Source organism: Talpa occidentalis, unplaced genomic scaffold, assembly GCF_014898055.3.
Source record: "Talpa occidentalis isolate TD23 unplaced genomic scaffold, MPIMG_talOcc4v2.1 talOcc4.13, whole genome shotgun sequence".
NCBI lineage: Eukaryota > Metazoa > Chordata > Mammalia > Eulipotyphla > Talpidae > Talpa > Talpa occidentalis.
In genome coordinates, this window is record NW_023601322.1 from 101,244,318 (window position 1) to 101,271,936 (window position 27,619).

The 27,619-nt window shown below is 57.9% G+C and overlaps 2 protein-coding genes across 2 annotated transcripts; one reads left to right on the plus strand and one right to left on the minus strand.

Annotated features, from left to right (window-relative positions):
• Positions 1 to 426: 426 nt before the first annotated feature.
• DAPP1 (dual adaptor of phosphotyrosine and 3-phosphoinositides 1) lies at positions 427 to 27,619 on the minus strand. The gene is made up of 11 exons (XM_037508372.2): positions 27,367 to 27,619; positions 27,021 to 27,256; positions 21,919 to 22,097; positions 20,165 to 20,287; positions 18,692 to 18,825; positions 10,783 to 10,913; positions 5,826 to 5,873; positions 4,777 to 4,839; positions 4,141 to 4,226; positions 1,792 to 1,879; positions 427 to 642 (listed from the first exon to the last, which is right to left on the minus strand). Exons 1-11 carry the CDS (start codon positions 27,617 to 27,619, stop codon positions 574 to 576), a joined length of 1,410 nt encoding a protein of 469 aa, XP_037364269.1. The 3' UTR covers positions 427 to 573.
• On the plus strand, positions 17,938 to 18,308 carry LOC119243691 (SRA stem-loop-interacting RNA-binding protein, mitochondrial-like). Its single transcript, XM_037509642.2, has one exon. It carries the CDS (start codon positions 17,938 to 17,940, stop codon positions 18,271 to 18,273), a length of 336 nt encoding a protein of 111 aa, XP_037365539.1. The 3' UTR covers positions 18,274 to 18,308.

Below are 27,619 nucleotides of genomic sequence, written 5' to 3' on the forward strand. Positions count from 1 at the left end.
CGGCCGGGTCCCTGCCCTCTGCCCCGTCCAGCCCTCGCGTGTAGAGTCGGGTTTTCATTAGGAGGGAAGCAGTCCTGGATTTCTCAGCCGTTCACGAGTCACTAAATACTGTAAACACGTGGCACTGTAACCATGGAAACCACCCCTGGCAGCCCCGGCTTGGATTTTGCCACCTCAGTGCTCCCTGGAGGAGGCCGCGCCGCCGGGGCATGTGGGGCAGCCCTGGGTGGACGCGGATGGGGCGGGACGGCGGGGTGTCCGTTCCCCTCCAGGCTGGGGAGCAGCCAGCCAGCCAGGGAGCCCGCGGGACTCGGAGCCGACGCTGCAGCCGGGCCGCTGGGAGCAGCCCCTTCGCCTCCCACCCTGCGTCCAGCCCGCGCAGACCACCTCCACCCTCCCTGCCTGGCCCAGACTGGGCGGCTGCTTCCTCGTCAGCAGGTGTGGTGGGCTCTGGAAGGTCCAGATCAGCATCTGCTCTTGATGGGTTTTTATAGAAAAATCAGCTTCGTCTGAAGTCCGGGGAGGGTGGCAGGCCGGGGGCGATCCTGGCAGGGCCTCCCGGTCGGGAAAGGCCTACTTGAAGATGAACGACTGAGATCGGATTGTGCCTTCGCTTTGGTCCAGTTGTTTCCTTATTTGAGACTAGAACAGAACACACGAGCGTCTGTCACGGCAGCCTGAAGGCACGGAGGCCCGGCTCCCGGCGAGTATGAGGTAGGACATGCCGATCGGCAGGGAAACTACGCAACTACATTCTCTGCCTCCCTCTAAGTTTTAATCTGGTTCTTTGGAATTTTCTCAGTAGAAATATTGCAATGTGTTTATTCAAACTGTGCAGCTCGGGACTCGGCCTGACACCTGCACCGCGCTGCTACCCAGCGAATTCAAGGACGGCCTCTAAATGCACCCTGTGGAAAGCTGTTGGACTTGCTAAGTGGAGCGAGCAGGTAAGGGCCACAGAGAATGACTCAACTTTCTGTGTAATATTTGCACAGGGGAAAAGTCTGAAAGTGCATTTGATATACTTGACCTTCATTTTTCTGTAGTGGTTATAAAATGAGAAAACATTGATTCCTGTGTGAGCAGAGGTTTCAGACGGCGGTCTGCCTCGCCCTGGGTGTCAGCTACATTCTCAGAGTGAATGTTACATTTGTTTGGATGTCAGACCGAAGAGACAACCCAAAGCAGAAATCCCGACGTCTGGAAAGGAGTCATCAAAAGGCTGCTATCAGCTAATTACATCATCATAATTAGGTGAAAGTGTCTACATGTGAAGACATTAATAGTTTCAAGATGGTATTTATAGGAAATTTCAGTAAGCGTCTTAGCTATCAGCTCCCTAACTTGCAAACAAGCAAAAACAGCTTCTGTGCCCAGTATAAGCGGGCACACAGACGGCAAATGAACCGTTTGTCCATAACCGCCGTAAAGCTGTGTCCCTGGAGACACCCTTCCTGGTCTGCTACCGGGAAGGGAGTCCTCCTGCAGGAGCGCAGCAGCTGTTCTGTCTGCCCTTCGGGTCCCAGAGGTCCTTTCCAGCCGGCCTGGACTGGCCCTCGGCCTAAAGGAAGGTGGAGAAGCTGGACCTGCAGGAGACTCTGCAGAGATGCCGGGGCAGCCCTTCCTCTGCGCCTGCTCCCCACCCCTTCGAGGGCCCAGGGAAGCCGCCAGAGCAGCCTGTGGGCCTGCACATAGCTGAGCTCCGCTCCCACACAGCCCGACTCTCCGTGGGAACGGGCTCGGAGTCCCAGCCTGTCACGCTGTCGCAGGCCCCCGGGAGACGAGACTCACCAGTTTCCAGCGCAGTATCTTGATCCATTCGTCAGCTTCCACTCCTGTCTTTGCACAGAGGTAGAAAGTCCTGAAGGGAAACACTAAGCTGATGGGACAAAACAAAGAACGTCAGATTCTCCGGAGGGTTAGGGAATGTCAACTAGGGGGACACTGATCTAGTCCTCCCAGGGAAGAGGGGTTGGCAGAGGGCCTGGTGCCGCTGGTGTCCACGGAGCTGTTCCCGCAGCAGAGGGCAGAGCTGCTGAGAACGTGGATTCACAGTAAGGATGCGAATAGGCCAGACTTGTATTTTCTAATGAGAATTCAAAGGGAAAAACATGCCCAGGAATCCCCCAGGCCCCACGTGCACGACGTGTGAGACACTGACTGCAGCACGTGCCGTTCAGCTGACCTGTCAGATGACTCGGACCCTGGGCTGAGGTTCAGAGAAGGCGGCTCGCAGCCCGTGGAGGGAAGTCCGCTGCTGTGTGGGCGAGCCCCGCTGTCGCTGTGGGTGCAGGCAGCTTCGGCAGTTTAGGGCAGCAGAGAGGTGGTAAAACTCGGGTATTCGCTTTGCCCTCCACTAGCCGTGAGGTAGTTTCTGTTGGAGGAAGATGAGCTTCCCACTGGCACAAAAGGCTTGTTCTAGAAATAAGGTGTCTCTGCCTTCGCCATCCCTCTGCCTTTGACCTTCATCCAAATGACGCTAACATATCTTGCCCCCGCTTTCCTGTCTTTACACTAGACGCAAAATACTAAAAACTTCTTTCCTCCACTCTTGAAAAGAATTAAGCTGAAGGGCCTCCCCGGTGGCGCAGCGGTTGAGCGCTGGGTTGCGAAGCTGCCCGCAGCCTCTGCGGCGCCAGTTTGATCCCCGGCTGCTCCCCGGCCCCGGAGGAGGGTCCCACGTGGCGCGCAGACCTCTCCTGCCGCCCGCTGCTCCCCTCAGCAGTGTACTTCGTCAGTCTGCCTGCTCTGCTCCCCGCTCTGGCTCTGGTGAATTCTCTCACCCTCCCGCGCTTCTGACTGTACCCAGTGCTTGTATAAATACATAAGTAAATAAATCTTAAAAAAAAAAAAAAAAGAATTAAGCTGAAAGTCAGAAGGATTTTCTGTATCATGACATTTTGGCGACAGATTTGTTCATGCCAGTAATTCCTGTTGCGCGGACTCAAGCTAAGCCCCTTGATGTGCGTTCCAACGATACTGCACAGAACTGGGGTCATCACTGCTCGGGACTCCCTGTGCGCAGCATGTGAATACAAATATTTTCCCTTTCTTCTTGCTAACAGAGCCCCAGGCGGTAATTTATAATTAGTTGGAGCCAATCACGATCACAGGGGCACCCTGTTCTGTCTTTCTCTGCTAGCGATGGCCATGGAACCTGGACTTGGCCCAGGAGGAATGTGGGAAATGTGATGGAAGAGTTTCGGGGGAAAGGTCTGCTTCCTGGTAAGAATGGACAGGCAGGGCTGATACCATGGCTCCAGCTCCCCTGTGGAGAGATGTGATGGCTGAGGTTGGCATGACCATCTCGGACTCTGAAGTAGAAGGAGAGGAAAAGGCCAGGAGAGGCGCAGAGACGTGGCACCTGACTTGCCCGGGACCTGCCGGCGCCCAGTATTTTCTTGTATGAGAAACATAAACCCCTGCTCCTTCACAGGGTGCCTTCATGCAAGTTTAGGGAACACATCCTGGCAGTGTGGAAATGGTAGTCGCATGGGTGGTGTTTTCATGTTGGAAACGCACGTGCAGGTATTTACACGTAAACTGCCGGGCATCTGCATCTCTCATGGGTTTGGGGGGAAGTGAAAAGGCAGAGAGAGAGCAAAGGCGGCAGAGGAGTAGCAGCTGGTGCCTCCGGGTGAAGGGTGTATGGGAATGTAAATCTTCTAACTGCTGTAGACTTGAGCACCGCCACAAGAAAAGCTGAGGGGAAATAAGACATGCCTTATCCGGCCCCTTGGCAGGTCTCCCGAGCTGTTAGAACAAACCACTTCGGCTACATCTGCCAGAAATTGTCACATACATCTCCACGGCGGGGGTCACAGGGTTACCATCCAACTTGAGGGAAAAGTCCCGAAGAAATCAAGCTAAGGTGTGACTGCGTGCTCTGAACTGTATCGTCACTGAGCAGCGCACGACCTGCACACCCCTCCCCAGAGCGCTTGCTTTCCGTTGGCTTAAGGGAGGTGTTGTGTCAGGTCACGTTCCGCAGAAGGGACTCCTCACCTCCAGTTTTTGCCATGGCCGAATCCCCACCCCTCCATCAAAATCTGTGCATGAAGATGGACAGGCTTTTATTCCTCAGCTCGACAGGTGTCTGGCAGGAAGACTTACAAACATGTCCTTCGTGAGACAACTTACCAAAAACAGTTCACGCGTTCCTGGGAATAGTCAAACTGTACAGCCGAACATTCTGTTAAGTCGAGGATCCGAATTGGTTCTGGTGACTTGAAAAAAAGAAAAGGCGACTCTGTCATCACCCCCACACAGATGTGCTCCCCACCGCCTCCCCTCCGCCTCCTGACGTGAGCAGCCCGTGAGGCCGGTCGGCGGAGGGCCCTGCTCTTCCCGTTAAATGAATGGAAACGTCATTTATTTAGCCCGAGGGAGGCGTCCTGTTTTTTCTCTCATGTTTTTAAACTTCTGCTTTCAGAAAATCTGTGGCGGGAAGTGAGAAGACATGAGCCATTTCATGTTGGTTAACGGGCCCGGGAAGTGCTCATTTTTATAAAGAAGGGATTTGCTGCAGGAGAGCCCACTGAGGCGGGGAAGAAGCCAGTCACCCCTGGCGCCCCTGCCGCTGCCCGGGGGCAGCTGGACACCACGTCTGGGCCCCCTCCGGGAGAGGACTCTGCGCCTGTCGGGACCAAGAGCGGACGCCCATCGCCGGTCAGGAGCTGCAGCCGCTCCCAGGGAAGAGACCCGGGTCTGGACGGCAGATGTGCTTGCCGTCTAGAAAGCGGATTTTGAAAGGGAAAAACGTGTCGTGCTTCTCACCATCTGGTCTTTGAAGTATTTCAGCTCATTCCTGTGCAAAGTGAACCATCGTGTTTTCCAGGTCTAAGAAAAACATGAAAAGACGCGGGTTTTGAACTTAAGAATGTGGTTGTAGAGTCATTTCAGGGGAAAAAGTTTAAATATCTAATAAAGATTAAAATGCTGTCATGTATTGCACTCAGATAATTCCTATCTGAGGGCCTCTGCAATAAGGATAGAGGACCTACTGTGTGCTCCACACCATCCTTGAGTTTTATATATATATATTTTATATATGAATATATATATTTTATATGTATATATATAATAACCCTCATACAAGGTAAAATATCATTATTTTACAAATAAGCGCATTGAGTTTTAGGAACCTCACACCACGTGGTATTTTAAGCCACATCGAAAAACTGCCTGACTTCAGTGGCAAAAACCGCTATTGCCAGTGTCTCCTTGTCACAGCAGAGTCCAAACCTTCTCCTGGATGGCTCTGTGTCCAGTTAAAGAAGTAACAGTTCATGCAATTAAAAATACAGTCGCCATGGGCATGAACAGAGCCTGTCCTTAGGTACACAAATGACTAACCAGTTAGGTTGAATTCAGCAGACCAGGACAGGTGAGAGAGTGGAATGAGCAGAATGTTCTCGAAGGTCTTCTTGGCACATTCACATGAAACAGTACCTTCCAGGGCAGGTAACAGGTGGAAGGATGGGTGGATACCCCCCCCCCCAGTATCCTTCGAAATTGTGTTTCCTTTGAATTTTTTTTTTTTACCAGTTACACTAGTACAAGCGATCACACATTTTATACAATTTTAACTTCTTTGTTTAAAAAAAAGTAATGTGTGTTTTAGAGTTAACTTGCTACTTTCATCCTGGGTCTTTCCATTCAAAGGACTGTGTGTTTTCTTGGGTATTAACTGTAGGTCACTCTCCTGCCTTTGGCTTTGCCAAAGAATAGCCAAGCAACTTTGCAGAATCTTGACTATTCGCCATTAAAGTCAAACTCTTGACATTCGCAAATCTTACAAGGAGGTGAGAATGAGTGGCGCTTACCTTGACCAGGCCGCCCTGTTTGGTGAGGTAGCCTTCCTTGGTGCCCAGCTGAAAAAGAGAAGCAGCGCGTGAGGCCCAGAATCATCCTAGCGTGGTTTTCCTGCCCCTCCCTGCCCTGTGCTGAAGTTCTCTCTGAGCTTTAATCTTTCGTTCTTCACGAGGCTCCACGATCAAGACTCCTCACTGCAGTTGAGCTGGCGGTTGGCACACCGCCGCGTCACTCACTTAGAAACGTGAGTGCTGCTCTGGCCGATGCGGGCGTCACGCTCGCACAGCGGGGCCGCAGGGCAGCTCTGGCGAGGGCTATGTGAAAAGAACTGAGGGGTTTCTTCACTTCGGGCCTTGCCGGAGACCAGGTTATGCTAATACATTCCGTGAGTTTTTAAGAGACAACAATACAAATAGCATTTTTGACCCACTTTATCACATGATCCTCCTCCAACCCCCTCTTTGAGACCGATATTCCATGCAGGAGTAGGTTTATTTATTTTTTTTAAGATTGATTTATTTATATAAGAACCGGGGTACAGGCCAGATATGCGGGAGGGTGAGAGGATTCACCAGAGACAGAGCGGGGAACAGAACAGGCAGACTGGCTGAAATACACTGCTGAGGGGAGCAGCGGGCGAGTCAGGAGAGGTCTGCCGCACCATGTGGGTCGCTCCCTGGCTGGTGATCGAATTCATGCTGCAGAGGCTGTGGACAGCTTCCCAGCGCTGTGCTTAACCCCTTGCGCCACCAGCGAGGCCCAGAAGTAGGTTTATTTACATTTGATTTATCCTGACATGAAAATGAGTCATTTCTTTTCACTCAGATCATCCATGCAAAGGTGACAGCGATCACACACGTAGCTGTCACCTCTGAGATAAAAGGCAGGATGGCCAACCCTGTGAATAGAAATTTGCAAAAAACAAGGACCCTAAGATAAAGAAATTTATTTCATAAGTGTCTGAAGAAATTAAATTTCTTGTCAGATTTTTTGATTTAATATGTCAATATTAAATATTAACAACATACATGTTCTATATTATACATACAATTACTGATATTAATAAGGATATAATTCCTCTATGCTCAAGGAAAAAGTGAATAGCAACTGGAAAATGACTTGGTTGACATCAAGGTTCTTTTTATGGGAGTTTCCAGAGTATGTTCTCCTGAGTTGAGTTCTCCGTACCAAATAAAAAGAGGAACAATCACTAGGACGGTAAAAAAAGAGTTAGAACGGGAAGTAATAAATGACTACTTCCCTTAAAAATCTGTTGTCACTAAAGTGAGAGTGAATTCCCAGGTGATCATTTAAATAACGTTAAACTGTACCAGAGAATTTATCACAAGCAGTTTTGATTTTGTGATTCTGATAGTAAAAGTAACTGAGCTGACGGAATGGAGTTCCGGTGTCGCGTACAGAAATGGCAAAAGTTAACATTTAGGCTTCTTGTAGGCTATGTCCGCAGAGCCAAATATTAACGGTAAATTGACAGAGACCCTGAAGAATTGCTCATTGGACCCCAGCTAAGGTGTTCCGTCGCTCACCGTCTGACCTCCCTCGCACTGTCTATCGTGTCTAGTTTTCAGGGTTTTGCTAGGTAAGTGGAAGGCTGCAGGGGGGAGGCTGAGAACACCAGCTTTATCCATAATCTTGAGGTGAGAAAGGAAATTATATTGCAGGTTTATCTTTTTAAAAACCTATGCTCTCTTGGGCCTCCCCGGTGGCGCAGCGGTTGAGCGCTGTGCTGTGAAGCTGCAGCACAGGTTCAATTCCCGGCCGGCCAGGGAGAGACCCACATGGCGCGCAGACCTCTCCTGCCGCCCGCCGCTCCCCTCAGCAGTGTCCTTCGGTCCTTCTGCCTGCTCTGCTTCCCGCTCTGGCTCTGGTGAATTCTCTCACCCTCCCGCGCTTCTGACTGTACCCAGTGCTTGTATAAATAAATAAATAAATCTAAAAAAAAAAAACAAGTATGCTCTCAACAGGAGAGATGGTTGTGAGTCCCAAATCAGAAACAACCCACGTTTTGTTAAACAGGATCTGCTGGCCTGTCTGGCCAGCTGGCTTACGGGCAGTCCAGCACCATCAGTTTCTGGGGTGAGCAGCGGGCGCTGCCGTGCGCGTGGCATAGCGCACACCGATGCACACGCAGGGCAGGGAGCGCTGTGGGCAGGGCCGAGGCAGCAGCACTGAGAGGGCAGGTGGTGTCAGTACTAGCCAGGGAGGCGGGGCACCTGCGGCAGCCGTGGGAGTGGCGTGGTCAGGCAGGGCTGCGCCTGGCACCTGGAGACTGAGTGACCAGCGAACAAGGAGCTGTCGGAAGGACGGGCTGTCTGTCCTGGCTGTGGGCGGGAGCCGCAGCTGTGCCCCCGGAGGAAAATCGAGTGGGTCCTGTGGTGCTGGGCGAGTAGCGGGGCCCCTGGTGCGCCCCGTGGAGAGCGAGCGGGGGAGCAGGGCAGGGAGGGGTGTGTGTGGTGAGCAGCCGGGCCAGGCCCCTCCGAGTCTCTCTCCAGAGACAGGAGGAGCGGCCCAGGGAGCCGCGGCTGAGACGGGCGGGAGCCTGGACCGCCCGGAGCTCTGCGGAGCCACAGAGGAGGAAAATTCCCACTTGTGGGTGGACACGCGCGTTGCCTTGAGGGGCTCTGACTGGGCGAACTTGGGGAGATCAAGACACGTGAGGACGGAAGCCAGACGGCTCGGACGCGAGGTGAGGGGTACATGGGGTCGCGGGCCTGCCGGGACACCCGAGCGCCTGGGGGGCAGGCGCAGGAGCGGGGTCTGGGCGACCCGTGGCGGCCGAGCGGGTCCCTCCGTGCCCGGTGCCGCCCCCACCCCCGGCAGGGGGTGCGCCTGGGGTGAGGAGCGCGCGGCCCCCCGCGCCCCGGGAGGCGCAGGGCTTGGCGGCCCGTCCCGGTCCCGGCGCGGGGGGCTGGGCGCCCCGGCGCGTCGCTTTGGCGGGCGCCCCCGATAAAAACCCTGAATCTGATCGGAGGCCGCGTGGACGCCCCGGGGGCGAAGGCGGCGGGCCTGGCTTCCCGCGGGGGGCGCCCGGGAGGGCCCGGCGGGGCGGCCGGGGCGGCCGGGGCGGGGCCGCTGCCCGAGCCCCCGCCCGGGGGTGCGGGCGCGAGCACCGAGGGGCCCCCCGGGCCCCAACCGCGCGCCCCGCTGGGCGCGGCCCGGTGAGCGCGGCGACTCCGGGCTCTGGGCCCGGGGGTTAGGCCAGGTCTGCCCAGGTGTGCGCCCGCCTGCTCGCCCGGAGCCCGCCCGCTGCCGGTGAACAGCCCGCGAACAGGGCGCCGTCCGAGGCGGGGAGCGACGCGGGGCGCCGGCAGGTGTGCAGCAGGTGTGCGGCAGGTGCGCCCCAGGTGCGCGGCAGGTGTGCGGCGCGGCAGGTGCGCCAGAGGCTCGCGCCTTGGGTCGTCGCAGAGCGCAGGGCAAGCCACGCCCAGAACGGAAACCCAACCAATCAGCGCTGGGACTTTCCACCAATCACAGCCGCGTTTGCGCGGAGTGGGCGGGGCCCGCCATGGGCCTCGGTAAGCGCCCGCGTGGCCGCTTCGCTGGGGCTCCCGCGCCCGGGCTGGGGCCTCGGGGTCCCCCGGGCCCCCGGACAGCCGGACGCCCGGACCCCCGGACAGCCGGACGCCGGCCTGCAGCGCCCGCGGTCCAGCTCAGCCCGCCCCGAGGACGCGGGGAGTGGGTCAGCGGGGGGGTGCAGGGAGGTGAGCAGCGCGGGGGTGGGGGTGCAGGGAGGTGAACAGCGGGGTTGGGGGCGCAGGGAGGTGAACAGCGGGGTTGGGGGCGCAGGAGGTGAGCAGCGCGGGGATTGGGGGGCAGGGAGGTGAGCAGCAGCTGGGGTCCGGGGAGGGTGCCTGGGGGGCGAGGGTGCCGGGCGGCCTTGCTACAACTCGGCTGACCCACGCTCGGCACCTGGGCGGCCCCGCGGCCACCTGCTGGGCCCTGACCGGGCCGGGACCGGACGCCCGGCAGGAGCGAGGGGCAACGGCGCCCTGGCCCTCGCTCCGGGCCGGCCGTGACCTGGGCTGTCTGTCCCGCCGCCCGAGGTGTGCTTGTCGCGAACAGGTCGAGGGCTGTATTTGGGGGACCTGTGCAGCCGCAGCAGGCAGGCCCCTTTGTCGGCTGGAGGGAGGCCCACAGCTGGCCGCCGGCCAGAGTCTCGGCCTCGGGGCAGGAGGGGAGGCCGGGCAGGCGCCATTTGTGCGTGACAGCTCCAGGCCAGAGGGCCGTGGGGCCTGGGAAGGCGGCCGGGGCATTTGAGGGTCAACCACGAGGGGCCTGGGAAGGCCCCGGGGTGATGCGGGGCGGGGGGCAGCGCTGGGCGCTGTGCAGCAGGCAGGGCCTGCAGGAGCCCCACGCGGCGGGCGGGGGGACGTTCTCCGTGTGAGGCAGCTGGGCCTCCGGGGGGCTTTTTACTTTCCAGATGTGATGGTCACCAGCGAGGGCCGGCTCTGTGCTCACGGCCGCGTGCGCTCCAGGGCCTCATGCTGGGAGAAGGCCAGGAGGAGGACAGCAGCCTGAGGTGGGGTGGCGGGTGCCGGAGGGGCCCGGCCCACAGAGCGGCCCGGCCCGCATGGGAGGACCACAGGGCTGGGTGGACGGCGTGCCCGTGTGCGTCGGTGCCATGACTCGGTGAAGACATGTTCGTATTGCACTGCAACATGTTGTTATTCCAGAAGTTTCTTAAGCCAACGGGAAATGTTTAACCCACAAGTGGGGGAAATGTCCCCCACTGAACTTGCGAGGCCCGCTGCTCTTGCGCCCCGCCCGACCAGGCACGTCCTCACGCCGTTGCCGCGACCCGAGGAACCGAGCCCTACTGGCCAGGCTTCTTTTCCTCCCCAGTTTTCAATGCCAAGCTAGAGTTTTTATGTGAACAATTGAACTTTAACCCGCCCCCCCACCTTCATCACTTGAGGCGGACGCAGGGCCCCCCAGCGCGACACTCACCGAAGGCGCGGTGGGCACCAGGTCGTGCTCCGTCCTCCCGGTCTGCATGGCCGTGTGGACCCGCACAGACTCGTAAATGGAAGGCTCCTCCACCGCTCTGGGGTAGGGGTGTCTCAGGACGAGCAGCGTGCCTGCGGGCACAAAGCCAGGTCAGCGTGCCCAGCGGAGGCATCTCTCGTTTCCCAGCATCTCTTGGGCACAGCTGTGCGCTGAGCAGGAGGCGCAGCCCGTGGGACTGCTGACCCCCGGTGCCCCCTGAGTGCACGTCATCGTGAGCCGATGGCCGGGGTGACCCTCAGCAGTCACGCCACGAGGCCAGCCTGAGGGGTGACTGGTTTCCAAGCGGCCTTCGTAGGTCGTGAAACCACCTGACAAAGACGCACTGGGCCGGGGCAGCTTATTCTTCTGCCCTTGTTCACTGGCTTCAGCATACACCTGTAGCAAGTCGGTGCTTTTAGCACCCGATCCGCGGGGCCGAGGACCGGCTCTCGGCAGCCTCGGCCACGCTCCTGCGAGCATGAGGTGCAGGCCTGTTGCACGCACGGTCGCCTTCGTTTCCATTTGCAGGGGACCCTTCAGCTGGCCTCGGCCGGGGCGCACGGGGGTTGGCACGCCCCCAGGGCTCAGCGCCGTTTCCCCTCTGCACGCCCCTCCCCCAGCCATCCTGCCAGAAACCGCAGACGAGTAAGGAAAGGGGTTTTCCCCCCTTGCTGTGACTTTCTTTCACTTGTTTTCTGCTTTGTATTCCAGTGGGTGCTCTGCAGGAGGACTGGGTGGGAGTTGCAAAGAGCCCACACTGAGCTGCTTTTTATCCTTTCTGGAGAGAGGTGGGGGACGTGGGCCTACATATTTCGGTGGCTTTTATTTTCTAGTCGGCCTTTTTATATTTTAAGACAGTCATCCGTGTAGGAAAACAAGGGACACTCACTTTTCCTAGGCGATGCTCGGTGTGGGCGGGCCTAGAGACTCCATCAAAAAGTCATTAGAAGCACCAGCTGGATGCAGCACAGCGGCAGGTTACAAAACCAGCGAACAAAAACCCCTAACTTTGTTTTTCATATACAAACAACAGCGAGTAAAAGCAATTAAGAAAATAACTCCATTTATAATTGCTTTAAAAAGAAACGCCTCACTCATAGCAGGAATCTAGAACACTTAAATAAGGGACCAGGAAAAAGAATTACTATAAGAAAGAAAATATCAAAATCGACAAACTATGAACCGGAGACACTCTATGGTGGGGTGGGGGGCGGGGAGAGGAGGGCTTGGGGTCAAAATAAGGGGGTTGTAATTATATGAGGAATATAAAAATAAAATTTAAATAAAATGTGAAAAATAAAAAAAATGCCTCAGAATTAACTTAAGAAGATGAAAGACATACACAGTGAGAAGAAGATATTCTTAAAGGACTTGGACAGCAACATAGAGATGCGGAGGGATGTTCATGCTCATGGGCGGGGAGAATTAATAGAACCAAAATGACTATCCTGCCAGAAATGATGTACAATTTTTTTTTAGGATTGATTTATACAAGAACCGGGGTACAGGCCAGAGGTGTGGGAGGGTGAGAGGATTCACCAGAGAGAGAGCAGGGAGCAGAACAGGTAGATCAACTAAACACACTGCTGAGGGGAGCAGCGGGCGCGGCAGGAGAGGTCTGCCGCGCCATGCGGGAATCTCCCTGGCCGTCCAGGAATCGAACCCGCGCGGCCGAGGCTGCGGACAGCTTCACAGCGCGGCGCTCAACCCGCTGCACCCCCAGGGAGGCCAAAAAAAAAAAAAGATGTACAAATATAATGTACAAAATGCTCGCAGTATTTTTTAAGGAAGTTGAACAAAGTAGACTGAAATTCACAGGAACTCAGAAGGCCTCTAGTTATAAAAGCAATTCTTAGAAAAAAGGAGAAACGCTGGAATCACACCACCGGATTTCAGACTCTAAAGGATCAGCACTAAAAACAGGATGTGTGGGCACAAGAAGTGGATCCAGGCATCCACTGAATAGATTCAAGAGCCCAGAAATAAATGCATGTGCACGTCAGTGCCTCACCTGGGGCCGCGCAGCTCTGGCCATACCCCGAGGCAAGGCCAGGTCTTCAGTGCATGGGGCTGGGAAAGCTGGAAAGCCACGCACGAGAGAACGAGGTTGGATCACTCGCTAACCCCAGGTACAGAAGTAAACCCCGAATACACTAAATACTTAGCGAGAAGACCTGTAACCGAATATTTAGAGGGACACTTTGGCAACACATCCCATGACATCAACGAGAAAGGTGGTTTTTTTTGGTGATTCAGCCCTTATGGCAATAAAAATAAACTCTCGGGATTACGTCAATTTTTACAATTTTTATATAGTGAAAGAAAATACAAGAAGTTTAAAAAGATGCCCTCTTGAATAGGAGGAAGTATTTACAGCAGGTTTACCCGATGGGGGTTTCCTGCGCCTGGGCTAGGTACAAATCACACCGTTCGCCAATAACAAACAACCCTGTTCGCGGGCAGCATCTATGAAGAGGATAGTCACCCACGAAGCTGTCTAGAAGGTCCACAGAGGTGCAAAACTGTTCATCATCTCCCCACTAAGAGGGCTGCAGGCTGAAAGGACAGCGCATGGGCACGCGCGCCTTTGAGGGCGGCACAGACCACCCAGCCCCCCAACCAGTGCTGGAAAGGGGGAGGGAGAATCCCGGTCCCCCTGGCTGGGAATGTCAACGGGTGTCACTGTTACGGAAAACCACCCGAACGAACCTTCAAAAACTAAAAATGGAAATGCCACGTAACCCGGCGTCCCACTCTCAGGAACCTAGAAAAGTCACATAAAACCATCCACGCCACGAGAGCGTGTTCCGCGGCAGCGTCGCTCACGATCGCCGGAACGTGGCGGCAGCTGCCAGGGGCAGCCGCCAAGGGCGGAACGAGGAGGTGTTCGTGCGTGGGTGCTGTGGCATGTCTGCCAGCCACGGGAAAGATGACATGCAGCCCCTTTCAGCCAAGTGGAGGAATTTGAGAGCATTATGTGTGGTGAAGCAAGTGAGAACGATGAAAACAAATGCCGGACGTTTACAGAGATGAATCGACAAAGTCAGGTACCTGTGAAAACCGGTGGACGCCGGGACCTACCTCGGTGGCTCTGCGGTGACCAGGAAGGTGGGGGGGGGGGAGGGACAAGAGGATGTAGAGAAAGGAAAGAGAACAATACCAAAAGCCTTGCCCATCCTTTCCCTGGTTAATCAAGGAATCAACAATATTGGAAGCATGTAATGTTGTCGCTTTAAGAACAAAATGTTGCGCGTATCCGTGGCACGTCAACACCTGCAAAAGGCAGGGAATGTCGCCTTCACACCCAGGGTTAAAGATCACTGCTTGTCGTTTCCGATACGAGAGGCAGTAAGTCTTGTAATATTTCTTTGGAAGTTTGAACAGCTAAAAAAAATAGGATTTCCTAAAAAAGTTTTTTCTTTAGTATAATTTCTCAAAGGGCAATTTTTGAAACCCAAATTAGACCAGCAACAAAGACAGGACGAAAGTTCAAACCCACTCAGAGTCCTGAGGCTGCTTCAGTCCCGGGGCGGCCCGCCCGCCCCCCGGTCTCAGCTCTGAGCCGCCCAGCTCTGCAGCCCTGGGCGGCTGACTGGCCCTCTCTGGGCCGTGGACTGGTCCGCTCGGCTGTGGGGATTCAGAAGTTCAAGGAATTTGAATTTGTGAAAACGTGAGGCTGCCTGGAATTTAGTGCACGCTCCGCAGAGGAGGGAGTCGTCCCGCCCTGGCCTGCTGCCTCCTCGTTCAACGACACCGTCTATAAACTAAGAAAAACCCATTTTTTGAGCCAACATAAACTAAAGAAGTCATTCCTGGCTGTGGTTCGGCAGAACCCCACGTCAGCACAGGAGGTCTGCAGAAGTGTCACCGTTCTCAAAAGTAAAAATTTCACCTTAACTTAAAAATTCCACCCGGGTCAAGGCTCTAGTGCAGCAACCGCAATCGCAGCCGCAGCCGCAGCCGTCTCCGGAGGCTGGGAATCCCCGCAGCTGAAGAAAAGAGAAGTGGCCGCGTGGCGCTGGAGAGACCCGGAGGTCTTCAGAGCTGGACCTGCCGCTCCGCGGGCTGAGCCCGAGCAGAGACTCGGCGCAGGTCGCCCGCCGGCTGGCTGATGGAAGTCGCGCGATCCCCGATCCCCGGGCCGGCTGGAGCGGAGAGCCCCGCAGGCACACGTGCTGCCGCAGACGCGACGAGCGAGGGGCACGGTCGGTTCTGCCCGGACTGGGGCCGCGCAGGCAGAGGACGCACGCCATCTGCCTTTCCCGTCTCGAGCGGTGGCAGCTACTGCGGCGGCGGCGGAGCTCAGACTCGCATGAAAACGAGAACCGAGTCCGCGCGCCCAGGACCTGCCCGGCTCTGTGGCCTGAAATGCGTTCCCGGGCCAGCGCCTGGCCCAGAGGGGGCCGCAGACCTCTCTCGGAGCCCGGCGTGGCTTCTGGCCCTGCAGGCGCCAGCCCTGGGGGGGGGGGGCTGTCCCAGACGGCTGCGGGCCCCAAAGCCTGGGGCTGCCCCGCGGGACTCAGCAGCGCGTCTGGCTTCCGCGGAGAAGACGGAGAAGCATCCAAGGGGTCCATGGGGAAGTCTCCTCCGCGCCAGGGGGATGCTGGGGTCACTTCCTCCAAGAGAAACTTCTCGGTTCCTCCAGGAAACCGCGAGGGGCGGGAGGCGCAAGGGAGAGTGAGGGGACCTTGCTTGAGTCCACGCCAGAGCTCTCTGTGGCTGACCTGACTGCCGCCGGCACCTGAGAGCATTTCCGGGGCGGCTCCAGGGAGGGACGGTGGTCAGTGGGGAGGCGCCCGGGATCTGATGCCTCCAGAGGCACAGGCGGAGAAGCCAGGGCTCAGGACCCACCCACCAGCAGCAGAACAGCAAGTCACGCACACGCACACGACAAGCAGCTGTGTGCCCGCAGATCGGAGGGAGTTGAGCGCCGGGTCGAGCTACCGCCTCTCCCGTGTGTTTCGCAGCCTGGCTGGGCTCTGGCTGCGGGAGGAGCCCGCTCAGGCTCTAGACGTGCGTGTGTGAAAGTGTCACGGGGAGCTGGTGCCCCTGAGCGGGTGTGTCAGGGGCCGGTGCTTTGTCTCGTGTCCCTCGGGGTCCAGACAGTCCCTTGGCAGCTGCCAGGCTGAGTGGGCCCGGGGCGTGACATCGGCTTTCTTGAATCCACAGCCCACCCGGGACTCCCCCACAGGCCCCTCCACTGTAAATAGAGGAGCTCTAGGAGAAGACATTGTACGTATGAAGATATGTGTGCGAGAGAAAAAATATCTGAGAAGAAGACTATGTATGAGATTGAGCTCGCTGTACAAGGGCCTGGTAAAAGATGCTGGGGCGGGCAGACCCGTGCTTAGAACAGTGGCCTCTTAAAATGGCGCTCATCCCTCCGGGGCCATGTGTTTCCTCTCCGCGCGCAGACATTTCGTGACTCCGAAGAGCTCTGGGTTTCCCGCTCATGGAGACATCTGTGTCACCGGGCACGGTGTGAGCTTGCCGGTCACCTGCACACCGGCCACCCTGCCGGGGGCGAGAGTAAGGAGGACAGTGAACTGACTCCTCCAGCCCTCGAGGGTGGGCTGCTCGGGCGTCCGGGCTGAGAGCCTGGCCTGCAGTGCCCAGCTCTGGTGCATTCCGCTCCGGGAGGCTGGAGGGGCGGCCCTCAGGGCCTCTCACTGCCGGGCTCCTGCTTCCCACGGCCATCTGTCATGGACAGCGCCTCAGGAAGAATCTGCACTTCTTCTGATTGTGAGCGGGAAACCCTCAGAGGAAGCCTGGCAGGCCCTGGCCGCGGGGAGACGCGGTGGCCGGTGCTTCCGTGGACAAGAGGGGAACTATTTTCAGAAGCCGGCGGCCTAGTTTGCACCCGCTGTTCCTCCCAGAGCCGACTCTGGCTTCCGAGGGCCTTCGGGGCGTGAGCTTCCCCACGACTTCGTGCTATCTTGTTCCTGAGGCCTGTTAGCCCAGGGCCGCAGCATCGGAGCCCCATCGTCGTGGCTTCTCCTCTGTCCCCGGCCTCTGTGGCCCGCCTGTGTGTGGCTGGGACCGATAGCAGCCGGGGGCGCTCCCCGGGGGGCCAGTGCGTCCCCATCAGCACCGTCACCCTGAGCAGGGACTCAAGTAGCGGCCACGGCCCTGTTGGGTGGTGGCTGTAACAGAGGAGGGGCAAAGGTGTGTTCCCCTCTCCCTAGCTGGGCGACAGTCCAGGGAGGGCACGGCATGACTGAAGGGGTTGGAAGTGAGTCCAGGAGCTTGGGCGCAGGGCAGTGGCTATGCTTGGGGAAGATCAGGCTACAGGTCACAATCTCCAGGGCGTGGGGGACCACGCGGCGCCAGGAGTCAGCCACCCCGGGGCCCAGCGCCCGGACCAGGACAGGCACGAAGCGGACAAAGTCCTTGGCCTCAGTCAGTGGCCTTTCTCCACTGCCGGGACCAAGACTCCAATGGAACTGAGCGTCAGGGGGACGCTGCAGGCACCAAGGCTGAGAGCAGACCCAGGAGGAGAGAAAGTACCCGGTCAGGCCAAAGCAGCCCCGGCGATAAACCCCCCGCAGGCCGTGGCCTGGTGTCCTCTGCGCTTTTTGTCCACTGCCGCCGTGCGGGCCACACCGGGGCTTCTCCAGGCCAGACGGTGGCGGAAAGGGAACAAGCAGCCGGGGCGCCTCTTCACCCTGCACTGAGGTTAGCGAAAAGCCCCTCACCACGGTCCCCCAAGCGTGGGTGGCCGTTCGCGGAGGCCTGTGTGGGAAGCACAGCGGCCCCGGCGCCAGGATCCTCGGGGCGGGCCGCCTCTGACCAGCCAGGGGGCTTAGGACGCGAGAAGCGCGAGTCTGTGGCCCCAGCGCAGGGCGCTGGGCTTTTACTTCACTGGAGGGGTACAGACGAGTCAGATAATTCGGGCACCACGACCGTGTGTTTTCTGACCTGCTGGTTGAACTTCCAACCAGTCAAACGAGAAACCAGGCGGGAGAAGCAGGATTCTACCGGGAAGTGAAGGGATTGCCCAGGCGAGCCCCTTTCAGGCACTGTTTGCAATATCCGGTGGTGTCCGGAAATCTGAATATGGATTTTTTATTTTAAAAATGCTCAAAATGACGGGTCCCGGAGGTGCCCAGCCGGGAAATGGCGGCCTCTGCAGTGAGAGGCGCTGTGGCGCTGCGGGCCAATATGGGCCGGCACGTTGCTTTTGTCAGAAAAATTCCCTGGACCGCTAACTCGGTTGCGCTGAGAGAACTTTTCGCGCAGTTTGGACATGTACGCAGGTGCTCTCTACCTTTCGACAACGAGACTGGCTTTCACAGAGGTATGGGTTGGATTCAGTTCTCTTCAGAAGAAGAACTTCGTAACGCACTACAGCAGGAAAATCATGTTACTGATGGAGTAAAGCTCCATGTTCAAGCTCAAAGACCAAAAGTTTTGCAAGGGGATCAAACATCTGATGAAGAGAAAGATTTTTGAGACTATTAATTGCCAATTAAATAGAGCACACAAAATGGAAAAAAAAATAAAAAATAAATAAAAATGCTCAAAATTATTTTATGGGTCTCTGCAAAAAAGCAAACTGCCCATACCTAGAGTTAGGAGGAATCAAAAATGGCGGGTGACTTTGGGGTGAGGTTTGTGTGTATTATTATGAAATGAACGGGTTATTTTAAAGAAATGATGTGCTTTTAATTTACTAGATAACATCCTGAAAAATATCTGCCGTGGACGCAGCCCGTGATACTGATGTCGTCTGTGACGGAGCGTGCGGCGCGGTGTAGGGAAAGAACTGTTTCTGAACAAGCCGGTTGCTGTGGGGGTGACCGCTGCTTCCTCTACCCCCGCCTCCGCCCCTTCACCCAAACGCCGCCCGCGGGACGCCCCGGTCTCTCACCTGTCTCGCTGCCGATCAGAGGCTGGTTGGCAAAGTGCTTGACAAAATCCTTCAGAGACGAGAACTCGTTGAAGCCGAATTTAAATGAGTACCCGGTGTATTCCACGTGGAAGTGCTTGACGGACTCCTTGGCTCTGAGGGGAGACGGGAAACGCTTACTTGCTGTCATGGAGAAAATGCGGCGCTTTGGGGAAGGGACGGTGGGTGTCGGCACCAGCGGGAGGCCCGGCCCGCGGGGTCCACGGCCCGGCGGCTGACACGGGACGGTGCGAGCGCAGCTCTCTCAGCCCGCCCCCCGTGGAAGACGGGGCTTCCCACAGCTCTCCCACTTGCTCCTCATCCCGGGTCGGCCTTGAAGGGGCAGAACGTCAGAGGGCAGGTGACCGAGGCCAGAAACCGGGGTGCGCCCCTCCCCAAGTGGCCCCCTCCTTGCCTGCCACCGTCGGGGGAGTCGCCCGAGCCTAGCCCTGTCCTTTCCCGAGTCACGTGACCCTCCCTGCCCCCCGTCCGCCTGCCGCGATCTGCCTGTGCCGGGAGCAGCATGTGGAGGACCCAGAAGGGCTGACAGTTGCAGGTCTGGCTGGGGACGGCTGGGGTGAAGTCATTTCTCAACAATGGGGGTTCGGCAGAGTCTCTAGAAGGGGGTCGGTCTATTTCTAGAAAACACTGACCGTGCTATGGCCTGCTGGCTCCATGGCTCTGAAAGTGGCCTCGCCACAGCCCTGTGATGACCGGAGAGAGCCGGTGCAGAAGGGCATGGGAGCCCGGGGTGTGCAGGACACCCCACCTTGAGGGCCTGGCTTCTGCTCCCTGGTGGCGCAAGGGGTTAAGCTGTCCGCAGCCTGTGCAGCACGAGTTCGATCCCCAGCCAGGGAACTACCTACAGGGCGCGGTAGACCTCTCCTGCCTCGCCCGCTGCTCCCCCAGCAGTGTATTTCATCAGTCTGCCTGTTCTGTTCCCCACTCTGTCTCTGGTGAATCCTCTCACCCCCCACATCTCTTGCCTGTACCCCAGCTCTTGTGTTCATAAAAAATTTTTTTTTTTTTGTAGAGTTTTCTTTTTTTTTTTTTTATAGAGGCATGTTTTATTTATTTATTTATTTTATTTGTTTTGTTTATACAAGCACTGGGTACAGTTAGAAGCGCGGGAAGGTGAGAGAATTCACCAGAGCCAGAGCGGGGAGCAGAGCAGGCAGAGGGACCGAAGGACACTGCTGAGGGGAGCAGCGGGCGGCAGGAGAGGTCTGCGCGCCATGCGGGACCCTCCTCCGGTGGCCGGGGAGCAGCCGGGGATCGAACCGGCGCTGCAGAGGCTGCGGGCAGCTCCGCAACCCAGCGCTCAACTGCTGCGCCCCCGGGGAGGCCCAGTAAATTTATTTTTAAAAAGAGAAAAAAAGAGGTTCAACTAGACAGCCTGCGAGGTGCTCAGCCCCATTCCCTGGACGCTGCCCAGCGGGGTGGGCTCGCACCCACCTGACGGAGAGCGAGTACAGGCCGGCCTGCTCGTGGCTGTCCCGCAGGAGGTAGCTGCCGTCCCGGCCGTTGGAGAGCAGGAGCGCCTCGGCCGCGTGGCGAGAGAGACCGCCGTGGTACCACCTGCAGGAGGAAGAGAGCCTTTCACTCAGGGCCCTCCTGGCCGCGGCTCCGGCGCCTGCATCGTGTCAGGCCGACAGGGCCCGAGGGCTGGGCGTCCCCGGGACATTCTCATCGATCTGTGTGCCATAGAGGGTCGTTTTGGAAAAGGTGGTAGCCCGAGGGAAGGTGGGTGGAAATAAGGCCTTTTCTTACCCGCAGCCCTCGGCCCTGCCCTCCCCCGGGGACCTGGGAGCGGAGCACCTTCCTGCCCATCCCGGAGGCCCCAGCCTCTGGCTGGGCTCGGGCAGCAGTGAGCACCCCCCAGGTGCAGGCTGCCCTGCGCTCCCCGAGTCCCTGTGCCGTGCCGGGGTTGGCCCCAGCAGCCCAGCCGGAGGTGGTGGCCCTGCCGGGAGCGGGAGCCCGGCCCGCGCTGCCCTGCTGAGCCGCCCCGGGAAGGCGCAGCACCCAGCCAGCCGGTCCCTCCCCTGAGGGCGCACCGGGAAGGGTGGCCCTGGGGGCCGGTGTGTGGAAACCCCCCTCCCCCGCTGCCAGCTCTGGAAGGGGCACCCGGGCTGGCAGGCAACAGGGCCCGCCCGTCACTGTCGTGGTGAGGCCTCCAAGGTCCACGGTCAGAATGGCCTGCGCCCTCTGGGGCGCCTTTCTTGTGCTCAGGGACAGGCTGTTGGTCTTTTCCATTCACTTCAGGTAGAAAGGGACTCGCAGCCCCCGTGGGGGCGGGACGCGGCGGGCGCTCGCACTCACACAGCCGTGCCCCCGGGAGCCCGGGCGCTCAGGGCTGCCCGGACGTGGGGGTCGGGATCCCTGCCCTGGCCACACACGCCTGCACCCTGCGCCCGAAGGGCTGAGCTTCTGGCCCACAGACTGAGGACCGCCCGGGGAAGGAAGTTTCTACACAGGCCAGCCCTTCCGAAAGCTGCATTTCCCAACACCGGTTCTGAGCGCCGTTTCCCTCTGTGGGACGAGGCGCCCCGCCCCGTGCTGGAGACGGATTTGCAGCTGAAGCAGCGGCAGGGAAACCTCTCACAGGAAACTCATCGAGTTACTCTTGACCAGGAAACAGTCTCCTTCACGAAGCTGATCTGCAGACTTCAGACCTTTCCAGAAAGTGCCTCAGAGGACAACCGCGCGGATCAAGGTGAAGCTTAAGCTCAAACGTGACCACAGTCAGAATGTTCCTGCTTTCTGCAGGAAAGATCCCCCGTGGCCAGGTCACAGGTTCCTAAATCCTCTCTGCCAGCGATTAATTGTTGGGTGAATATTTCAGCGTAAGGGCCCGCTGGAGCCACACATCACTTATTTGAAGCAACCGAAGATGCTTCACCGCAGAAAGGACCTGGACTTCCCTTCGGATTCTTCGCAGTGGGGTCAGAAAGCGTTTCAGGCACTGACAGGATTCTCCTGCGGCTCAGCGGCTGACAGCCCGGGGCCAGGAGCTCCTGCTGTGATGGTCTCTGAGACAACCGCTGAACGCCGTCGCGGGGCACTGAGTAGGAAGCCGGCCGGTGTCAGGGTGCTCCCGGGGGCAGCACCCGGCCACCCCGTCTGGGAGGTGACCACCCGCAGGAGTGTGCGTCCTGGCCTTCACGAGCCCCGGTCCTGGGGAGATGGAGACGCAGACAGTCTGCACCTACGCACGGTGGTGGCCCCGGGGCCTCTCCCCAGACGGCCGCTCCACCAACGCCAGCCTCCCTCTCGGGGCAGGGGGGGCCAAGCGCACCTTCTCCAGGCGTGCGGGGAGCTCGTCTTCCAGGGCAGTGACCACAGGCCCCAGCGGGTGCGGCACCGCCGTGTGGGCCGGCGTGGCCCCCGGCTGTCTCGTCAGAACCGAGGCGGAAGACGCGCTGACATGGGTCACCTTCCCACCGTCGAGCTCCTCGCCGTCAGCCCGTCACCCTCCCAGGTCTCTACACATTACGCTGCGGTTCTATGCGAGGCGTTGTCCAGGCGCCGCGCCAGGCAGGGTGGAGGAAATGAAATGGGCGAAGCAGAGGCTGGACTTCAAGAAACCATCAACCGAGGCCGGAGCAGAGACGTACTTGGTGGACTATGTCCACAGAGGCGCGACTCGCCCCGAGAACGCCCTGGAGAAAACAGCACGACCAGCCCTGAGCGGGACGGACACTGCTGACCGAGGGACCCCTGCGTTCTGGCCACCGTGTGCGTGTCTCTGGCATGAAGCACACGTGGTGAACACCACGACACCCATGCCCCAGAGGTGACCGTGTCTCACGGCAGCAAAACACACTCAGCACCCACGCGAGCACCACAAGAGGACACAACAGTGGGCCGCTTCCCTGTCGGCCGCGCTGCGGGGAGGGCAGGGCTGGCGGTGCAGAAACTGGAGCAGCCCCGCGGCCTGTAGACACCAAGGAGGGTCTGGAGGTCCAGCCTGCGGGTCTCGTCACCACGGTGCTGGCTGGAGGGAAGGCAGAGCCTCTGCCTGAAACTCACTTCTGCCTGCAAGCATGAGCAGGAGTGTGAGCCAGAACCTGTGGCCAGGGCCTCCCCTGGTGGCGCAGCGGTTGAGCACTGGGCTGCGAAGCTGCCCGCAGCCTCTGCAGTGCTGGTTGGATCCCCGGCCACCGGTGAGGGTCCCACATGGCGCGCAGACCTCTCCTGCCGCCCGCTGCTCCCCTCAGCAGTGTACTTCGGTCCTTCTGCCTGCTCTGCTCCCCGCTCTGGCTCTGGTGAATTCTCTCACCCTCCCGCGCTTCTGACTGTACCCAGTGCTTGTATGAATAAATAAATAAATCTTTAAAAAAAAAAACAAAACAAGAACCTGCGGCCATCCTGAATATCCACCAGCAGGAAGGCCAGGAAGCCGCTTTCTCATCGGCTGAGGTGACAGAAGTTAAGGAAAGTGAGGAGGATGGACGCAGCTCTCAGCCCTTGCTGCGGGGTGCCAGGGGTGCTCACAGGCCTTGCGGGACAGCGGGCGCCGAGCAGCCTAGAACCTTCCTGCTGTCTGCGGGGTCCGTGCACACACAGCAAAGCCGGCGGATCCCCGACACTGCGGCGTCAGAGGGCCCAGGCACAGGTGATTCCACTGAGTTTTATTTCTTTAGCTAAGTGCCCTTTTGGACACCATTAATTTGCAGTGTTTGATCTCCCCCTCAGGGGAGTCCTGAGGTCCCCTAGCACCGCAGCCCCCGTGATCCACCACCACAGCCCCTGGTGCGTCCCCTTCCGCATTTTAGCTCCCTCCCCCAGGCCTCAGATCTAACGTCAGCCTTGCAAGTTTTGTCTTTTTCCTGACCCTTTGTTCGGTTTCTGTATATTCTGCATATCACTGAAATCCTCTGATATTTGTCTTTTTCCTTCTGACATATTTTGCTTAGCATGATCCCTTCCAGCTCCATCCATGTTGCCACAAACGCATCCATCTGTCTTTTTGATGGCTGAGTAGTATTCCATTGTGTGCATATGCCACAGCTTCTTGATCCGGTCATCTGTTGGGGGGCATTTAGATCATTTCCATATCTTGACTCTCGTGCACAGCTCTGCAGTGAACACAGGGGTGCAGGTTTCCTTTTGATTTAGTGTTTCTGTGTCCTTTGGGTAGACCCTAGGAGTGCAATTGCTGGGTTGTATGTAGGTCCATTTTTAGTGTTTTGAGGAACCCCCACACAGCCTTCCATACAGGCTGGGCCATTTGCTCTCCCCAGCGTGTAAGAGGCTCCTTTTTCTCCACATCCTCACCAGCATTTGTTGTTTTCTGTTTTTTTGATACGGGCCATTCTCACTGGTATGAGGTGGATGATACCACCTAGTTTTAAAATCTACCTCCCAAGCACCAGAACACACCTATATTTGCAGGTAAACACACAGAAAAGCATAAAATTAAAGTCTGAGAAAAATAGACACCACACTCGCAAGTGTGGGCTTCTTCGCAGAAGAACCGGAGCTGCCGTTGGGATTAAAGGCAGCTTTCAATTGATTAAACTTTCTTCATTTAACTTGTTCTCAAAAAAAAAAAATTCTGTGTAATTGGGAAACTAAAACTTAAAATAAGACAAGAGCTCACTTCTCCCTTCGTCCAGTCTCCAGAGATAACGGCGCTGCCCGTGTTTCATTCTTTCGTGCACTGGGTGCCGGCCTGTTCTTTACCGGATGCTGCGGGTGGGGAGACAAGGTGAAGGGCGGGAGAGAGACTGAGCCTTTTCTCCACAGTGTGGTGGGATGTGGCGTGACCGGATTCAGAGAACAATCCCGTGGCGAGAGCAGAGCAGGAACAGAGCATGGAAGGGAGCATTCAGGCACGCGCAGGCTCAGAGCCCCAGGCTGGGGCGGGGGGCAGCTGCAGGCAGGGGCACGGGGAGGAGGAGGCTGGCGCCGCCTTATCCCAGCACCGGGCTCCGGCAGCCCCCGGCTGCGGTCTGAGGGCTCTTATGGCTTAATGTGGACAGCCGTCAGCTCACGCACGGAGTTCTAGTCACAGGGACCTCGTGTGCCTGCTGTCAAAACCGAGCGCAGCGCTGTGAAGCTGTCCGCGCCGCTGCAGCGCAGTCCGTGCCCGGCTGGCCAGTGAGAGTCCCACACGGCGCAGCAGACCTCTCCTGCCGCGCCCGCTGCTCCCCTCAGCAGTGGATTTCGTCAGTCTGCCTGCTCTGCTCCCCACTGGTCTCTGGTGAGTCCTCTCACCCCCGCCCCCCCGCGCAGCTGGCCTGTGCCCCAGCTCTTGTATGCATGAATAAATACATCTTTAAAAAAAGAAACTGGGCTTACTCTTGTAATTTCATTATTTCGGTTATTAGAGGGGAGAGTCAGATTTTAAGGGGCTTGAAGCTAGTGAAATCTCGACGTCTCTTTTAAAAAGTTGTTACATGGCAAAGTAAAACAAGAGTAAATATGTAGAATGAGAAATTGCACAAGTCACGAATCTGAAAGCTGACAAATACCATAAAGCCTAAAAAACTTATTTTCTTTAACTGCTTAACACACGCCTGTTTTTGTCTTCGTGTTTGACTCTGTGGCCCTTGATTATTCACAGCATAATAATTTTATAGCATCATTTTCCAGAGAGAGAATACAACAGTAATTTGGCCTTTCGCCTAGAATGTTTTTTCACATTATTGAAGCTGTTTTCAGCTTCGCAACTTGGCATTGGCAGTGACGTTCTGGATGTTGGCACATCTGGAAAACCCTCCGTTCTTCTGCCTCTGAGCTGAGAGGTCCCAAGCATTTGCAGGGTGTGCCGGGGGCTGGTCTCGAACACTCGGAGTTGACTAGTTTGTCTGCAACATCTCTGGGTTGGGCAGGACAGAGACCCCACGCCGAGCCTCCCCGGCTTCACGGTGAGCCACCACTGGCGATTATAAAAGTCAGGTATTGCTTATGTAATCAAACAATCAGAAGTGTCTAAGTAAATAAATGTCTCGTGTGCTCCCTGACCACTGAGGCGATCACAAGCGTGAGGTCGGTCTCCGTGTCTGGTACTTCTGTTCTGTGCCATGTGTAAATAAGCAGCGCTCCTGGCCTCTCCCCTGCTGCCCGCACGCTGCTGCTGGTGGACCTGCTGCTTGCACGGAGGCCACCCCCTCCACGGTTCCTCCAGGAGACGCCCCTGCTTGCATCGCTGATTCCTGCTCACAGCTTTCACCAGGGGCCTGGGGCTGCCGCTTGGGGCTCCTGGGAGACGCCGCCACAGGCAGTGGAAGGCACCCAGAGTGTTTTCTCTTCTCTTTCCCGTTAGCTCAGCTTGGCCCCTTATCACCACCGGGTGCTTATCAGCAGCCCAGCAGGCAGCGGCATGCGGGAGGCCTGCCCTGCCCCTCCTGGGTGTTGCCTCACTCTGCTGACTCACTCAGCCTGCGGCTCAGCCTGTGGCCGCAGCAGCGTCAGGTACCCCCACCGCCCCCCCCCAAAGCGTGACGGACGTGCTGGGTGCTGGGTGCTGGGTGCTGGGTGCTGGGTGCTAGCCACGCGCTGCTCTGCAGCGAGAATCAGGATCCCTGACACAATAAAACTTTTCTTTTTGGTCTCACGAGAGGAAAGGCTCTGGAAACCGTCCCATCTCCCGGAGGCTGCGGTGTGTTCGGCCCCAGCCCCGGGCCCCAAGTCAGCACAGCAGAGACGCAGCCCGCGTGGCCCCCACAGGGACATCAGCCGCCGCGTCACCTGCCCCGGATCCCGCAGCCGCGGGGAGGCGCAGCCCTGGAGGAGGTCTGGAGGAGGTCCGTCGCCGCCCGGGGTTCAGGAAGCTGCTCCGCAGAGAGCGCAGCCAGGTCCAGAGAGCTGGCCAGCCTGCTGCCCTGGTGCGGGAACCTTCCGGGAGACGGCCCGGCCCGGCCCGCCCCGCCGCAGGCTCCCCGCCCCCGGGGATGGCGTTGTTGTCAGCGTTTGCTGACGGGAGTTTGCATCTCGCTTATGTCTCGTTTTGTTCTGCGCTTTCAAGGCGCGGCTTTCAACCTCCGTGGCCTGGCGTGCAATCTGTTCTGTGTCCCCCCAGAGACGAGGACACATCGGTGACTGTGACAAACGCGCCCAGCGCTGGCCGCGCGCTGCCCTCCACGCGCCACCGTCTTCCATTTCTTGTGTAAAGTGTCGGTCGCGGCCCACTAGGCCGTCAAGAGCACGAGCGGCGGCGCCGGGCGTTGGACGAGCAACGCAGAGCCCGAAGCAAGCAGAAAAAAGCCGGTGTCGTGGGCAGCCCGGAGGCCCTGGACTTGAGCCGCCACGAACGCGCCTTCCGCGGAGAAATGTCTTTTATCTTCATTTTCAAAACGATTCTCACTTTTGGACAACGCTGACCCCGTGTGAACTCTCCAGAGCGGGACGGATGCCGGTTACCGCCGGCGCCCTCGGCCCTCGTGGGGGCCACACAGCTGACCAGTCTCTCGTCAGCCTGGACTCGCGCCAGGGCCTCCGGCCGCCCGGGAGACGTGAGGCGGGCCTGCTGCGACCCCGCGGGGCCTGACCTGCCTCGGCACGAAGCCTCCCCGTGGGGCCGCTGGCTTGCCTTCAGGTTTCCTAGGGTGGGTGATAGATGCTCGGATTTTGGGGAGATCAAGCTTTGGACCTGTGCTTCATCAGAAACCACGGGTTTGAGGCCTAATTTAGCTCAAGACCCGTCGATCTGCCTCTTGTGTCATCAGCCTGTGGCGATTTCAAGACATGAGGGTGTCCCGTGTAAGCCACGAAGTCCACGTCAGAGTCGGCTCGTCTGTGGTCGATGCACCGATGGACAGTGCCCGAGCAGAGGGCACCCGGCAGGCGCTCTGCAGAGGGCTTGGCGGTCTTGCTCGGGCCCCCGCGGTGCGGTGCTGGGGAGGCTGGGCGCTGGGCGCTCTTTCCAGCAGGGGCACCTGGGGAGCCTGTGACTTGGCTGGTCAT